At 42.9% G+C, this 15,524-nt stretch overlaps 1 protein-coding gene and 1 long non-coding RNA gene across 10 annotated transcripts in view; one reads left to right on the top strand and one right to left on the bottom strand.

The window, feature by feature from the left end:
- The first annotated feature begins 63 nt into the window (after nucleotides 1-63).
- Nucleotides 64-13,758, top strand: prdm4 (PR domain containing 4). 5 transcript variants are annotated; one of them, XM_060903496.1, is made up of 12 exons: nucleotides 64-150; nucleotides 344-396; nucleotides 1,941-2,062; nucleotides 2,978-3,166; nucleotides 4,804-5,517; nucleotides 6,366-6,515; nucleotides 6,702-6,820; nucleotides 6,974-7,059; nucleotides 7,142-7,269; nucleotides 11,912-12,337; nucleotides 12,719-12,887; nucleotides 13,090-13,758. In XM_060903496.1, exons 3-12 carry the CDS (start codon nucleotides 1,942-1,944, stop codon nucleotides 13,427-13,429), a joined length of 2,442 nt encoding a protein of 813 aa, XP_060759479.1. In that variant the 5' UTR covers nucleotides 64-150; nucleotides 344-396; nucleotide 1,941; the 3' UTR covers nucleotides 13,430-13,758. The 5 variants fall into 5 exon arrangements, with proteins under 5 accessions (XP_060759479.1, XP_060759481.1, XP_060759478.1 ...); XM_060903498.1 differs by having other exon boundaries at nucleotides 247-396; nucleotides 11,912-12,124; XM_060903495.1 differs by having other exon boundaries at nucleotides 247-396.
- The window catches only part of LOC132869935 (uncharacterized), a 16,776-nt gene continuing 2,989 nt past the window's right edge, over nucleotides 1,738-15,524 (bottom strand). For 2 of the 5 annotated variants that reach the window (XR_009651023.1, XR_009651020.1), the window contains 5 exons: nucleotides 7,064-7,296; nucleotides 6,688-6,813; nucleotides 6,392-6,535; nucleotides 4,784-5,515; nucleotides 1,738-2,082 (listed from right to left, as the gene is read on the bottom strand). This is a non-coding gene — a long non-coding RNA (uncharacterized LOC132869935). Of the gene's footprint in view, nucleotides 2,083-4,783; nucleotides 5,516-6,391; nucleotides 6,536-6,677; nucleotides 6,814-7,063; nucleotides 7,297-15,524 lie in introns of all 5 variants that reach the window. The other 3 variants (XR_009651021.1, XR_009651024.1, XR_009651022.1) reach the window with 3 other exon arrangements.

Below are 15,524 nucleotides of genomic sequence, written 5' to 3'. Positions count from 1 at the left end.
TTTTCTGTCCATAATTACTGTTCAACGTTTCGTTCAGGTCTTTTATTTTAAAACACGGCTATTCTGTAGCCCCGCCTCGAGTCTCACTTACTCTTTAGCGATGTTATTGTGTTAGATTTTATTATAAAAATCTAAATTTTAGATTTGATGGTAAGTATATTTTAATTTTATAAATCGTTTGGTGTGTAAATGCGTTAAGATACACATGAGTTGATTTAACCGTGTATGTTGTTTGCATTCTTGAAGGAAATCCAGTGCTTTGACCCTCCATGCCTGTCCGGGTGTTTGTGTGATTTCGTGCTGAATTAAATTTATTCACTGAAGAAAATATTATTTTTTTTAGTTGTAAATATGTACTCAACCTCGCAGTGCCATAAGTGACAACGAAACTTTTAGGTAAGCCTTGCTGTTCTGCTGCACCTGATTTCATTTATATGTTTAAAATGTTAGTACAGGTTTTTTTTTTTTTAACTGACTTACGAGGTATTATTCCTGAGTGGTGTTCATAATTTGTGTGGTTTCATGAGGCTGTGTATGTTGATTGGCTATAAATTGTTCACAAACGCATGACAAACCTTTTAAATAAACTTTGCCACCCCTTAATGTGCTTCTGCCCCCCCCTTGCCACCCCTTAGTGTGCTTCTGCCCCCCCTTGCCACCCCTTAGTGTGCTTCTGCCCCCCCCCCCTTTGCCACCCCTTAGTGTGCTTCTGCCCCCTTTGCCACCCCTTAGTGTGCTTCTGCCCCCCCCCTTTGCCACCCCTTAGTGTGCTTCTGCCCCCCCCTTTGCCACCCCATGTCTCAAAAACATGGACACACCTCTGACTGCTCCACTGTTTGTGGTGATCTTGGTCATGGGTCCTTTATCTTTCTTGAACTCTTATTGTACTTATAATACATAGGGCCAAATTACTCAGTTCTGATTGGTCAATCAAGGAGGGCTTTTTTCCTTAACACGGGGCCATATTTCTGAAATACTATTGGCTAGTTCATTGCTTGGTTACGGTTACAAAAATTATCAAATTTTGTCAACAAAATGGCTGACTCAGCAATGCCGCGTTTCACTATACTTGATGAAGAAAGGATAAACCAATTGAAAGCTGCAAGCGAAAATGAAAATACCAAAAAAAGTACAAACTTTTGGCTTTCCGTGTTTAAGAAATGGGCCGCAGAAAGACACATAAATGACACTCTAGTGCCATATGACTGCTGTGAGTTAGACAAGGTGCTATTGCAGTTTTAGATTAGATTAGATAGAACTTGCAGAAGTGAGGAAAGAAAATGGGGAAAACTAAGAACCGGACTCTCTCAAAGTAATGCAGGCTTTTGTAAAGAAGTTCCAATAAAATTTTGTAAACCACTTTCAAAATCCTCATGTCGTGTTGTCGTGTCATGATGAAAGACGCTTTAGAAACTGATTCGAATGTGCAAGATAGTCTCGCGCCCTGATTGGTTCAGAAAACGTGAATGACAAATGTTGTGAACTTGAATGGCTTCCGAAGAATGAATTTGGCCCTGTATATTATAAACAAGTAATCATATGGTTCCTCGTAAAATTAAGGATCCATTTCAAAGTTTTGAAATTGCCCGAGTCGCGAAACTTCAAAATCACTCATGAAATTAATCCTTAATTTTACTCGTCCCCATACGATTACCTATACAAATAAAGAATAACATTAAAGCAAAACTGAAAGATGAAATATACAGTATTTATATAAAATTCTCTGATATCTTGATATTTTATATTGAGTTAGTATTTATTAGCAGTTGTGTGATGCCCTGACGTCACAGGAGGACACACATTTATCATGATCAGGAGTCGCAGCCAATTCTAAATGAGCTTCCAGTTGTCACACAATAACATTTCAACATCCAAAGTTCAACATTTTAATATTTTGTCTTTGTACTCCGTGTTTGAGATTTATTCTGGTTTCTGCTCAGAATGAACGACATGAACCTCAGCCCGGTGGGCATGGACCAGCTCAGTGTGCCCTCCGTCAGTGCCAGTCATCTGGGCCTTTCTACCTCACCCACTCACAGCCACAACCCCATCACCACTCCAGGTTACAGCGCTCAAGCCATTCTGCAAAGAATTTAAAAAAAAAGGGAGAAGCTGTGTGTCATGCTGTTATAGGAAATTAATCAGTGATGAAGCAGAGTTAGTGTTAGCAACCCAAAGCTGATTATTTTCCTCATTAACTTAAAAAAAAAGAGGGTGGTGAGGTACGGACTGTTCATAGCTACTGTAACGTAACTTGTTTCACAAACATTAAATGTAACTATAAATGGATAAAATGTGTGACCTGTTCTTTAGTATATAAGAAAATTTAAAAAGAAGAACTCTTTGTCACATGCACACTTCAAGCACAGTGAGATTCATCCTCTGCATTTAACCCATCTGAAGCAGTGAACACACACACCCAGAGCAGTGGGCAGCCACACCAGAGCGCTCGGGGAGCAGTCAGGGGTTCAGTACCTCGCTCAAGGGCACCTCAGCCCAAGGCCGCCTCACGTTAACCTAACCTGCATGTCTTTGGACTGTGGGGGAAACCAGAGCACCCGGAGGAAACCCACGCGGACACGGGGAGAACATGCAAACTCCGCACAGAAAGGCCCTCGCCGGCCGCTGGGCTCAAACCCAGAACCTTCTTGCTGTGAGGCGACAGCGCTAACCACTACACCACCGTGCTACCCCTAAGAAAACTGGAAAGAAACTGGAAAGTCTCACAGTACTGTTGATTATTTTCCTATAACAGCACCACATGGAGTGTTTTATTCCTGACGTAAGATACAACAGCCTTTATAATGTCGACATAATCAGTGAGTAAATTAGTCTTGTATCAACTTATAACATGACTGTAAGAGTAGATTGGTCATAAATATAAAGGATTTGCATTTTTCTATTCTATTTGTATATTAAATATTGTCATTTTGTTCCTGTTGCTCGATGAATTGATCTCTTTCTGCTCCTCTCATAGGAATGCCGGTTGCCATCCCGAGCCTCGGTCCGTCTCTCGGCCCTCTGCCCTCGGCTCTGTCCCTGATGTTACCCATGGGGCCGTTAGGAGACCGAGGAGTCATGTGTGGCCTTCCAGAGAGGAACTACACCCTGCCTCCTCCCCCATACCCTCACCTGGAGAGCAGCTATTTCAGACACATCCTCCCAGGTAAAAAAAACAGAAACACGATATATTATCTTGTTTCAGACTAACAGTGAGACGATACGATAGAAATATCACATCATGATACTTTTCTATGATACACAATATGTATCACGATATAACTAAATTAAAGCAAAATGGTGTACATTGTGTAAAAAAAAAATAAAAAGCTGTATAAGAAAGGGGGGAATGAAAAAACCTCTTAAATAAATAACGTCTAATGATAAATAAAATCACATCACATCTCTAGCCGCTTTATCCTTCTACAGGGTCGCAGGCGAGCTGGAGCCTATCCCAGCTGACTACGGGCGAAAGGTGGGGTTCACCCTGGACAAGTCGCCAGGTCATCACAGGGCTGACACATAGACACAGACAACCATTCACACTCACATTCACACCTACGCTCAATTTAGAGTCACCAGTTAACCTAACCTGCATGTCTTTGGACTGTGGGGGAAACCGGAGCACCCGGAGGAAACCCACGCGGACACGGGGAGAACATGCAAACTCCACACAGAAAGGCCCTCGCCGGCCACGGGGCTCGAACCCGGACCTTCTTGCTGTGAGGCGACAGCGCTAACCACTACACCACCGTGCCGCCGATAAATAAAATGCATTTAAAAATTTTATTTTAAGATCAAATCTGCTGTTTCTAATTGTGATTAATTTAAAAAGAAAGTTTAAAACGTTACTCTACCTGTGCTATCTTGTAAAAAAAAAAAGTCTCATACCAAATTTTAAGACGTGATTGAGCTCGAGCTCACCCTTCCTTATTTCAAACTGTTTCTGCACTTTAGTTATTTCGTGACACTGCGCTGCTCCTGAATCACCGAGCCACTAAATACGTTTTTACAAAATTCTTCAACAAAATGACACAAACAAGACTGAGCACTTTTATCGTCACGGTAACAGTCGCTTCGTTTTCATCGCTGGTTGTTTCCGCTCATGACATCTGAACCAAACAAGATTTCTTTCTTTCTGGATCACTGACTCAAATAGTTTTTGTTTCGAATGAATTAAAAACATTGCAAGGAATATTTTTTTTCTTGTAAAATGGCAGGAGGTCCATAACGTGTGTTAAAAGAAAATAAAAACGGAGAAGTTGGAAGTTTTAGTAAGAAATAAAACACAAAAAGTGGATTCACCATAGCCCTGCGATAACCTGGCGACTTGTCCAGGGTGAACCCCGCCTCTCACCCGTACTCAGCTGGGATAGGCTCCAGCCCGCCTGCGACCCTGAACAGGATGAGCGGCTACAGATGATGGATGGATTCAACATTTTCCTGGAGTTGATTGAATCAGTGTTGATTATTTTCTGATAACGGCACGTCCTGAAGGGGGTTTATTTCGTCTTTTACAACATAAATATTCTCACCGGTACAATTCTTTTATTGATTAAAAAGTTACTTTTATCCATTTACAATTAAATTTAATCTTGTGGAACATCCAGGAAACAAGTTTTTTGTTTTTCGTGACTGTTTGTTCTGGGGCGGTTCCCACTCTCGACTTATAACGAAGTAGAATCCAATAACGTGCCTGACACATGTCACATGACTCTGGATTATCAAACATAACAAGCAAATTAAAAAGGACAGAAAGTGGGGAAAAAAGATTGTAACTGACTTTATATCTGCCCCCCGTAGGTATTTTGTCGTATTTGGCCGACCGTCCCCCGCCGCAGTACATCCACCCCAGCAGCCTGAACATGGACACCAGTTTGTCGGTGCCAAACAACAACCCTTCATCCCTCGACCCGTACAGCGGCCCAGGTGGACATTTAGAACAAGGCCTGGTATCCATCGACTCGCGGCAGTCCGACCTCCACCAGGGCGGCGCTCATGAGGTGCAGCTGGACGCCACTGGGCTGGCGATGGAGTCGCGCGTGAACAGCCCCATGTCTCCTGACGGGATGGGCGAAGAGCTGGCCACCATGGACGGAGTGGTAGTGAGCGCAGATGCGCAGCAGCCTCTCGGAGGCAGGACTCAACCCCATGAGAGCCTGGAGGGTGGCGTCATGGCCCTGCACGGCCCTGGACTGGAGCTGCCCGTGGTGATGGAGCAGGAGCACATGAGTGCACGTGTAGGGAGCAGCTCAGGAACTGAAGCGCTACACACTAACGGTGAGCTGAACTCTGGCGTGGTCAGTGTGGTGCTCACCGGGGCCATGGCACCGCAGACTCAGCTCGAACCTGTCTCACTGCACAGCTCAGGCATGGGCCTGGAGCCCGTAAACGTGTCCCCGATCACCGCCGAGGTCTCGCTCGGCCCAGATAACAGCCTCGTCCTGGTCAACTCCACGCTGCAGCTGGAGAACGCTGCCACAAACAAGGAGGGCCTGAGCACCGCGTTCACCGTCTGTAAGTTACACAGGAATCTGTAACAAAGCGCCGACGCTCGAGACTCTGTCTGTAAATATTCCATAAAACATCACATCCCCAGACAGAGAACTTCCACACATCACATCAACCACGAAACATTTTTTCACTCTTCTCCATTATTATTAGCATTAGCATTCATATGCTATGAAGAATATTAATAAAATGAATATTTATTTATTTTATGAATTGGTTTATTAGCATTATCCAAAAGGAAATTTGGCTCTTACAGTGTTAAAACTATCTATAAACAAAGATAAAAAACAAAAAAATAAGCAAGGATATAATCAATTTCTGGAGAGGAAAAAAAGGAAAATATTATCCATGTATAAAAATTGAAAAGAAATCTAAATAATAATAACCCTCATAAACAGCAACAAAAAAATGATGATAAACGGTAAACATGATGCAACTGTTGTACAGTCTTAATCAAATTAGCAAAGTATATTTAAAAAGAACAGTTTTTGTTTGGTGGGGTTTTTTTTGGGGGGGGGGTTTCCCTCCTGAGTGAGAGAAATTTCTTGGGGTGTTTTTATTTTTTCTAACAATGTTGAAGTGTATTTCTGTTGCTGTATTTTTTTTCCCCTTTTTTATGTTTTTTTTCCATCATCTCATTTTACTCGTTTTATCCTATTGGGATGTAATGAAAGTTCTTTCCGGAACACGCGGCCGGTTTTCAGGCCACGCCTTTCTCTTTGCTCGATCAGTGAATAAGATGAATTATTTGTTAAATTTAACGATCTTGTATCTCCTTCATTAATTACTTCCTGTCGTGTGTGTGCGTGTGTATATACACACATGCGTATGTATGTATGTGTGTGTGTGTGTAGGGTGCACTCTGTGTGAGCGCTCTTACAGCTCTGACTGTCCCGAACATGGGCCTGTGACCTTCATCCCAGACACGCCCATCCAGAGCAGAGCCCGCCTCTCTTTGCCCCGCCCGCTGTGCCTCCGCGTGTCTGTGGCTGATGAGCCCAACGGTCAGTGGAGATATTTACTGCTAAAAGGACATGACATTATGACACAAATGCTTTTCTGTGCTGCATGGATTGAGATGATGTTTTTAATTTGAGCATGACGTGTTCCTCAGAAACCACAAACCATAAACACCTCTGAGACGGGAGAAAGTATGTGATGATTACCAACACGCACTGTAATCTCTTCAGGTGTGTTTGCGCGGGAGACGATTCCCAGCAGGACCTGCTTCGGTCCGATGGTTGGACAGCACTGCAGCAGCGTTGAGCTCTCCGACTGGACTGAGAAAGACACGCCCCAACTCTGGAAGGTTGGGAAAAACGCATCAGAACATACGTAGTCCTTAAATAAATAAATGAATTTGATCAGTGATTTATTTCCATTTTTCCATCGACAGCTGATTTCTAGAAAGAAGCAAAGCTAACAAATGTGTGTGGGTTTTGTCCCCCCCCCCCCCCCCCAGATGTTCCACAACGACATTTTAGAGTTCTGTATAGTGACAACCGATGAAAACGAGTGCAACTGGATGATGTTTGTTAGAAAAGCAAGGTACCATGATCACAAGTCTTTCAGTATAATCTCAGTCCCAGATGCTTTTGGGTTATTTTCAGTTCTTATTTATTTTTTGCAGGACGACGGAGGAGCAGAATCTGGTGGCGTATATCGATAACGGGAAGCTGTTCTTCTGTACGTCCAGAGAGATTCTCCCTGAGCAGGAGCTGTTCTTCTATTACAGCAGGGAGTACAGCAGACAGCTGGGTAAGATCACGTCCCAATCGCTTGACACTAAAGAGAAGAGAAGATATTCCTTTAGTGATCCCCATGAGGGTAAATTCAGGAGTTGCAGCAGCTCAAGTACAGAGTAAATTATAGATAAATGTAGGTTAAGTTAAAAAAAAAAATAGAATAAAGAGAGCTATAATAGAATGAGGACATGGTTAAATAAGGACAATTCCTCACAAGACAGCAACAAACAAAAAGTAACTCATTTACAGATTTCAGAATTGCATGGTTTAGTTCTCGTCTCCATCACAGGCTGCTTGGAAATGTTGCGTTAAAGTCATCGCTCGAACCGTGTGTTGAGATCTGATGAAAGTGAGGTTTTTGACGATCAGCATTTTTGCTGAAGAAAAGACGACTGTATCCAAGAAAAACAAAAGCTGGTGTAAACTCTGATGGTGAATCACTGACGTTTTGTTGTTGGTGGTCCAGGAATGAATGGTATCCTGAATTCTGCTACAAGATATTTTAGTCAGAAACCTGGTTACTTCTACCAGGAGGTTCAGATTGGGCTGTAGATGGATCTTTTAAACGATGATTAGTCCAAACATATAGAAGTGTAACATCATGACTGTATCTGTTCAGCTGTGTTTGGGTCTGCAGCTGAAGCTGGAGGGGTCTAAAATAACCAGAAGGGTTTTTTTTGCCCCATTTCTCCTTATTTTGATAATCTTGATGCATTGCCAACAACAGGGATGTGATTTTTCCGCGAATTCGCGGAATTCTGCTTTTTTCACCTCAAAACTTGAAGAAAAATTTTTTTCCGATTTTTCCCTCATCCACATTCGTATCCTATTCATTCTGACTTTGTTTGAAAAATGGCAGCCTCGGATTTGCATCTTTATGCCTCGATCACGGAGGCTGCCATCTTTCAACTCTGTTTGAAGCGAGCTTACATACAGCTATCTAACAAGCGCGTTCATTGGTTGTTACAGAGCGATGAGCCAATCACGTACCTCGTTTCATCTCAATGACGTAATTGCGTAAATGACGTAATTACATCAATAAGATGAAACGAGGTACGTGATTGGCCCATCGCTCTGTAACAACCAATGAACGCGCTTGTTAGATAGCTGTACGTAAGCTCGCTTCAAACAGAGTTGAAAGATGGCAGCCTCCGTGATCGAGGCGTAAAGATGCAAATCGAGTTAAAGAAATCGACAGAATAGTGAAAAAAAAGTTCCGCTGGGAATGGTTGGAGAAAAACCGCGGCTCGCCTCGGGGCGAATTACGTCACAAGGTGCGGGGCTAGCGGGCCCTGCTCGCGCTGGTTCTTTGGGGTGAGAGTGAGTGAGTGAGTGTGAGAGAGAGAGTGAGTGTGTGTGTGTGTGAGAGTGTGTGAGAGTGAGCGTGTGTGTCAGAGTTGCATGTTGACCATTAAATTGGCTTGAATTTGTTAATCATGACAAGTTTTTTCTTGTGTGTTTGCTTGCCATTTTAGTACAATTTTTAAGTCAGAAAACCCCAGAACCCAGGAGCTTCGGGGGGCTTTGCCCCCCTTGTCCCCCCACCAGGCCGCTGCCCTGGACCAGCTGGGGGCCTGCGGCCCCCAGACCCCCGGCTAAAATTTTCAGATAATTTCACCAGCCCCAAATCACATCCCTGCAACAATCCAGTATATTAAAGACACATATGAAGAAACTACTAATCTGATCCGATATGATTCAGTGCAATTCAACATGATTTGACTCAACACATTGCCATTCAGTGCGATATGATGTGATTTAAAGATTATGATGGTCTGCAGTTCAATATGGTCGCTCTTCCTCTGACATGATAATCCTCCATGTGACTCAAAGAGGGTCTGGCACAAGGAAGGGACTTTTATTTTGAAATCCCGTTGGCACTATGGCAAGTGAGCCACAGGGACTTTTATTTTGAATAAAATAAAACGGCATTGGAGCCATGTTGAGCGGCCTCCAGAGTCTCAGGCTACGTTCACACTGCAGGCTGAAGTGACTCAAATCCGATCTTTTCGCCCATATGTGACCTGTATCCGATCTTTTATTGACAATATGAACGACACAGATCCGATTTTTTCAAATCCGACCCAGGCCGTTTGGATATGTGGTGCTAATTCCGATTCCTATCCGCTCTTTTCATATGCGACTTCAGTCTGAACCGCCAGGTCGCATTCATCCGACTTACACGTCATCAACAAGCCACAAACGTCACTATTCTGCGCTGAAGTAGGCGGCAGGTCTCTCAAAAAAGTTACAACAACGTGGCGCATAATCACGGGCGCAGATAGAGGGGGGGACTCGTCCCACCCAGATTTAAATTCACCTCGCTCGGTCCCCCCCACTTATAGGGAGGAAAAAACGTCTATGCTGTCTTTCTTTGCATAAGGGCAATTCCATGTAAATGTCAACCTCACAGGAGATCCCAAATTTCAAACTAAAACTAAATAAATAAACAAATAAATAAATACATACATAAATATTTTGATCACCTAATATGTCACTGTCAGTCTTTCTTTCTTATAATGTAAAACCCAAGCTAAAATCAACTTTGATCATGTACAATTCTATATTATTGCCACAAGCCACAGAAATGTATGCTAAAATCCACAAAACAGCAAAACAATAGCCATCCTAAATATTATTTAAGAACTTTGATAGTTTTAGCTGATATTTAGAGAGTTTTTCAAAGGGTTATGGTGGTTAAATTGCTGATTTTCTAAACATATGCCATGTCTATTTCAGACGCGTCACACCCGTAACGGAATTTCGTCACATCCATAACGCTGACTTTTCCTTCCGAAACTCTGCATGAAATACAAAATATTTTAAACAGAGATTTTTTAATATTCACCTTGGACCCCTCTATCAAACGGATATCTCCATTTCGACATTAGGTTTACAATTTCACAGAGTTTGATAAAAATGTACAGTCACCCAAGAAAAGTGATACTTTTTCTGTCACATCCATAACGCATCTTTTATTGGCATTTTCTGGCATGCCCTAGGTGTACTATGGGAATTGTTCTTGTTCTATCACTTCTCCAGTATGGTACAGCCTTAAAATATGCAACACCTGTTTAAATACTGGGAGACAATAAAACATGCACTGGGTCATTTGTTGCCATTTTGAGTTCAAGTGTCACGTCCATAACGCTGGAATTGCTCATAAGGCAAACCTCACGGAAAAATCAAAAGACTAATTACCATTCGGTTTATTGAGGTGCACAGCAGTGTATACATAGTTGCAACAACTCACATAAAACAAAACAAAGACTGATATTCGGTTGGTTGAGCTGCGCAGACTGCACAGGTTGCGAGCTCGAGCCTGGTTGCTATGGTAACCCACAAGTTTGACAGGCATATCGGGGTTGGGTTTGGTTTGCTGGCAGCTTTGTCCCCCCCAGTTCAAAAAACGTATCTGCGCCCCTGCGCATGACATCAATGCGAGGGACGCTTCGGGCTGTGAAGGTTCTGAATCTTCTCAATGGAAGGACGCAGAGGTTAGGGAGCTGATTTCCATTTGGGGGGATGCAGCGATTCAAGCTAGATTGGATGGGTCATACCGCAACCGGGCGGTTTTACTTCCGTAAACACTGGCCATGCTCACTGCGTGTGACGTCGTCGTATCCTGCAATGCGCATGCGGAACACTTTTAGGTCGCTTTTCGTTCATACTGAGGATCACATACAAGTCGCATATATTTGTTAATGTGAACGACCTCACAAAAAAATCGGATTTCACAAAAAAATCGGAATTGAGCATTAAGCCTTGCAGTGTGAACGTAGCGTCAGTCTTTCGTTCTTGGACTGTATATCGTCTGGACACGCCTCAAAATCACACCTCCAAGTTTAGAAAGGAGGAATCAAAAATTATTGTTCACATTTCTCAATAATAAAGGCACAGGGCTTCTACAAATCATTATATGTGAAGAAATCAGGTTTTACCGATGCAAAGAAATTAGAAACATTGCATCTCGATTTCATCCCCAGTTGTATCCGGTGTACACTTTTTTTTTTTTTTTTTTTTAATCTTTTTAATCAGGGCAGTCGTATTGTATCATGACCTATTAAATTGGTGCACTGATGCAAATCAGTGAATCTTGCCATCACTGTTCCACATCCATGAGCTCACACGCATCCACGATGGTGTAGTTTAGCTGTGATTTACAGGAGAGAGAGACCCTGTGCCCCACCCACTCAGAGGGCATGGACAGTTTTACTACAGGCAGCTAGCTAGCTTCAGAAAACACACACCGGCCACTTTAATAGGAACTTATTGATTCTAAGATCCCTGTTCTTGGCTGCAGGAGTGGAACCCAATGTGTTCTTCTTTCTTCTGTTTCATGCTGAGATGCTTTTCTGCTCACCACGGTTGTAAAGAGTGATTATATGAGTTACTATATCCTTCCTGGCAGAAAAGCTCGACCCAATCTGTCCATTTCCCTCTGACCCTCTCTCATCAACAAGGCGTTTGTTTCCACCCACAGAACTGTCGCTCACTCACTCAGTGTTTTTTGTTTTCTGCGCCATTCTGTGTAAACTCTAGAGACTGTTGTGTGTGAAAACCCCAGGAGATGTACATATACACACCCACAAACTCCAAGTGACATGAGCATGTCGGGCCATAACGTAACCTTATTTCTGTAACCCATCCTGCAGGCGTACCTCATGCTCCAGAAGGTCAAATCTGCCACTGTGGAAAAGAATGCACTTCTTTCTCAGAGTTCAAATCTCACCTCAACAGCCACAGCCACAGCCCCTCCCAGGAAGACCCTACTCAAGGTGTCCACGGTCAGCCCCACCCCCAGGAGAAGCTGGCCAGCGAGGCCCCCAGTACCAGCGCGTCTCCATCGTGGCAGTGCCAGGCTCAGGGTGAGGTTCAGTCCAGCAGCAGTGGAAATGCACCGAGTCACGGCAGAGAGAGGAAGTTTAAGTGCAGCATGTGTTCACGAGCATTCACGACCTCCACCAAACTCAACGTGCACTTCATGGGCCACATGGGCGTGAGGCCACACAAGTGCAGCTACTGCAGCAAAGCCTTCAGCGACCCGAGTAACCTCAGGATGCACCTGAGAATCCACACAGGTACCGGATCAGTCCCAGAGCTGGTTCTGTTTGGGCAGAAGATGATGTTGATTCATTTTCTAAAAGGTTAAGCAGCTCTGAAAGTAGAGCAGGAGTGTTTTGTCTTATTTCTGCGTCTTTTGAGTCGAGAAGCCTCTGTAGAAATTCCTGAATTTTTAAAAATTTATTATTATTTTTTTAATACTGTACTGACTCAGGGTGATGGCATTCTGGACATCCGCATGATTCGTGCTGAATGAAGATTTAGCCTTGTGTGCTTCTGTGACATTATGGTGCCACTGTATACATCATGTCTGTGCTGCTAAAAAGTTTTGCCACCCCATCATTTGTCTTGGAAATGGATGCTTTTTAGTGATGATTTGATCTAATCTCATTCTAAAGGTCAGAAGAACTTCAGATGCAGTGTGTGTGGAAAGTCCTTTACCCAGAAAGCCCACGTCGAGTCTCATATGGTCATTCATACAGGAGCCAAGAACATCAAGTGTGATCACTGTGACAAGACTTTCAACAGGAAGCAGGATCTTAAGCAGCACATGTATTCGCACTCGCTGTAAGGACACACATTTTTTAATATATATTTCATTATTTATTTGTCTGTTGTGGGTGTGGCCTGTCAAGCATGGAAAATGAACGGTTGCTTGAAGCTTTCTAGCAAGCGAGAGTGACCTGTAGAGTTATTTTCCTTCTTAGTTCTCTGTATGAACAGGCGTACATCACTTGAACCTGTTTGGGTTTTTTTTTTTTGTCTGCAGCAACCGTCAGATCACCTGCCCGAAGTGCAACAAGCAGTTCCTCAAAACGGATCACTTAAAGAAGCACCTCAACTCCCACGACGGGAAAAGGGACTTCATCTGTGAAAAATGCAACAAAGGCTTCCTCACGAAATACCATCTGACACGCCATCTAAAAATCTGCAAAGGCCCAAAGATAGGCAGAGGGGGCGCTCAGGAAGAGGAAGCCGAGGAGGAAGACGGGGATGAGGAAGAAGAAGAAGAAGCAGACGAAGAACAGGAAAGAGATTTAAGAGCATCAGACCAGAGAAAAGAGTGTGACATTGGCATGGCAGGGTTTTCCTCAGATAAGACTCTATAACCTCTCACTGTGATGGGTTGTTTTGTGATTTGTCTCGCTGAAACTAGTCTTATTTATTTAGCACCCTTTGTATTCCGTTTACATTCTGATTTACCTTCTGATGTGCCAAATTATTTCTTCACGCTGGTGTTCATGAAGATGAAACTTGCTCAGCTGACCAGTGGCCAGAAGAAAACACACTGTATCTGAAACACTGCCATTTTAATGTGCATCAGTGTATAGAAGTCAATCGGTTCCTTTTTCGCACTTTTGCCTTTATTTATTTGTATACTTTCCCTCAGTAAAGCCACCACACATTATGAAATGTCATTTATAAATAAATTAATTTTTATACATGTTAGCTACAATGCAGATTCAGTTTGTTCTACTATTCCATTCTGTTAGATTGCATAAACAAAATATTTGTGACGCTTTTTTTAATGCAAATTATTATTATTGGATGCTTCTGAGTCTGTGACAATTATTGCACTTAATTGCAGATTTAACAGTTATTAAACAGATTTTATGAAATTCAGTAAACTGTGGGTGGTAAAAGAGAGCAACTGGACTTGCTTGAAGATTCTTGAAGACGTCTCACCTCTCATCCGAAAGGCTTCTTCAGTTCTGTCTGACTAATAGGGAGTATCAGCTATTTATCCTCTCATGGATGAAAAGCAATCCTAAGGTGTCGTTGAGTCCTCCTGTTGGTGTGGGTCACTGGGGGCTGGGTGTGAACGGCCTCGAGAGTCGTTGGGGTGATCAGTGGGTTGTTGGTTCTCTCTGTCCTCCTGTGAGTCACTGAAAACAGCTGGGTTTTGGTGTGCATTCAGTTGTCTGGGAAGTGTGCCAAGGACTGCATTGTAGGTGGCTGATAAATGGTGTCTTAGACCCCCACCTCTGTTCAGTGATGACTGTTCCAGGTTGACCAAAATGGCTTCTTTAACTCCTCGCTCATACCAACGATCCTCTCTGGCTAAAATGCGTACGTTGCAATCCTGAAATGAGTGTCCTTTGTTGTTAAGATGAGGATGGACAGCAGAGTCCTGGCCTGAGGAACTGGCTCTCCTGTGTTGAGCCATGCGCCTGTGAAGCGGTTGTTTTGTTTCCCCAATATATGAGTCTGTGCATTCCTCACTGCACTGAATTGCATACATTACGTTGTCCTGTTTGTGTCTGGCTATTCTGTCCTTAGGGTGGACCAGTTTCTGCTTCAGGGTGTTGCTGGGTCTGAAATGTACTGGAATGTTGTGTTTTGTAGAAGATCATCCTGAGTTTCTCAGATAGACCAGAAATGTAGGGAATGACAATGTTCTTAGGGTCAGAGGGAAATGGACAGATTGGTTCAAGCTTTTTTTTTTCACCAGGAAGGATACAGTAACTCATATAATCACTCTTTACAACTGTGGTGAGCAGAAAAGCATCTCAGCATGAAACAGCAGAAGAACACATTAGGTTCCACTCCTGCAGCCAAGAACAGGGATCTTAGAACCAACAATAAGTTCCTATTAAAGTGGCCGGGGAGTGTGTATGGGCTTAAGAATATATACAGGGGTGTTCTGATGTTATGTGGCTCTACAATCAAAAGACTGGAACACTAAGTATTTGAGAGTTTAGTTAGAATCATGTGGACGATACATTTTATGTTGACAAAATAATAGGAAAGACCAACAAAGTTATAGATATGATGTGATGTTTATCACGGTATTCATGGGGCAGACAAAAGTACATTTTTACCTATCTGTCAAACCTTGATGAGATAAGATCAAGATTTGATTATGGGTATCAAGCCTACGACTCAGTCATGGACTCCATTCTAAAAAAGACTTGATGTGGGGCAGGCTGATCATCACTTCATATATAGTGTGAAGCTATCAGTTCTCCATCAATTCTAGCTCTTATAGAAAACCGGTGATAAACGCAATATTGAAGATGTTTTAAATGCACTTTAAACTATTGGAACAACCTTAGGGAAAGAATTGAAGATTGGACTGATAGTTGTAAAGTAGTAGGTCTGATTTGGCAAAGGTGGGCTTTGACCTTGTTTCTGCTCAGCCCCTGTAGGCACCGCGTCCAGTATGGCTCCTGCCAAGTGTAAAAGTAGATTTTACAATGTCAT

The sequence above is a fragment of the Neoarius graeffei genome, chromosome 21, assembly GCF_027579695.1.
Source record: "Neoarius graeffei isolate fNeoGra1 chromosome 21, fNeoGra1.pri, whole genome shotgun sequence".
Classification (NCBI taxonomy): Eukaryota; Metazoa; Chordata; class Actinopteri; order Siluriformes; family Ariidae; genus Neoarius; species Neoarius graeffei.
Note: the sequence above shows the minus strand (reverse complement) of the source record. Positions and strands in the feature narration are given on the sequence as shown.

Bases quoted from the DNA above. Each gene is read 5' to 3' on its own strand.
- prdm4 (XM_060903496.1), top strand. From the start codon at position 1,942: ATGAACGACATGAACCTCAGCCCGGTGGGCATGGACCAGCTCAGTGTG. The intron at 6,821-6,973 runs GTTGGGAAAAAC...CCCCCCCCCCAG, and splicing joins ACACGCCCCAACTCTGGAAG to ATGTTCCACAACGACATTTT. The intron at 12,338-12,718 runs GTACCGGATCAG...CTCATTCTAAAG, and splicing joins GCACCTGAGAATCCACACAG to GTCAGAAGAACTTCAGATGC.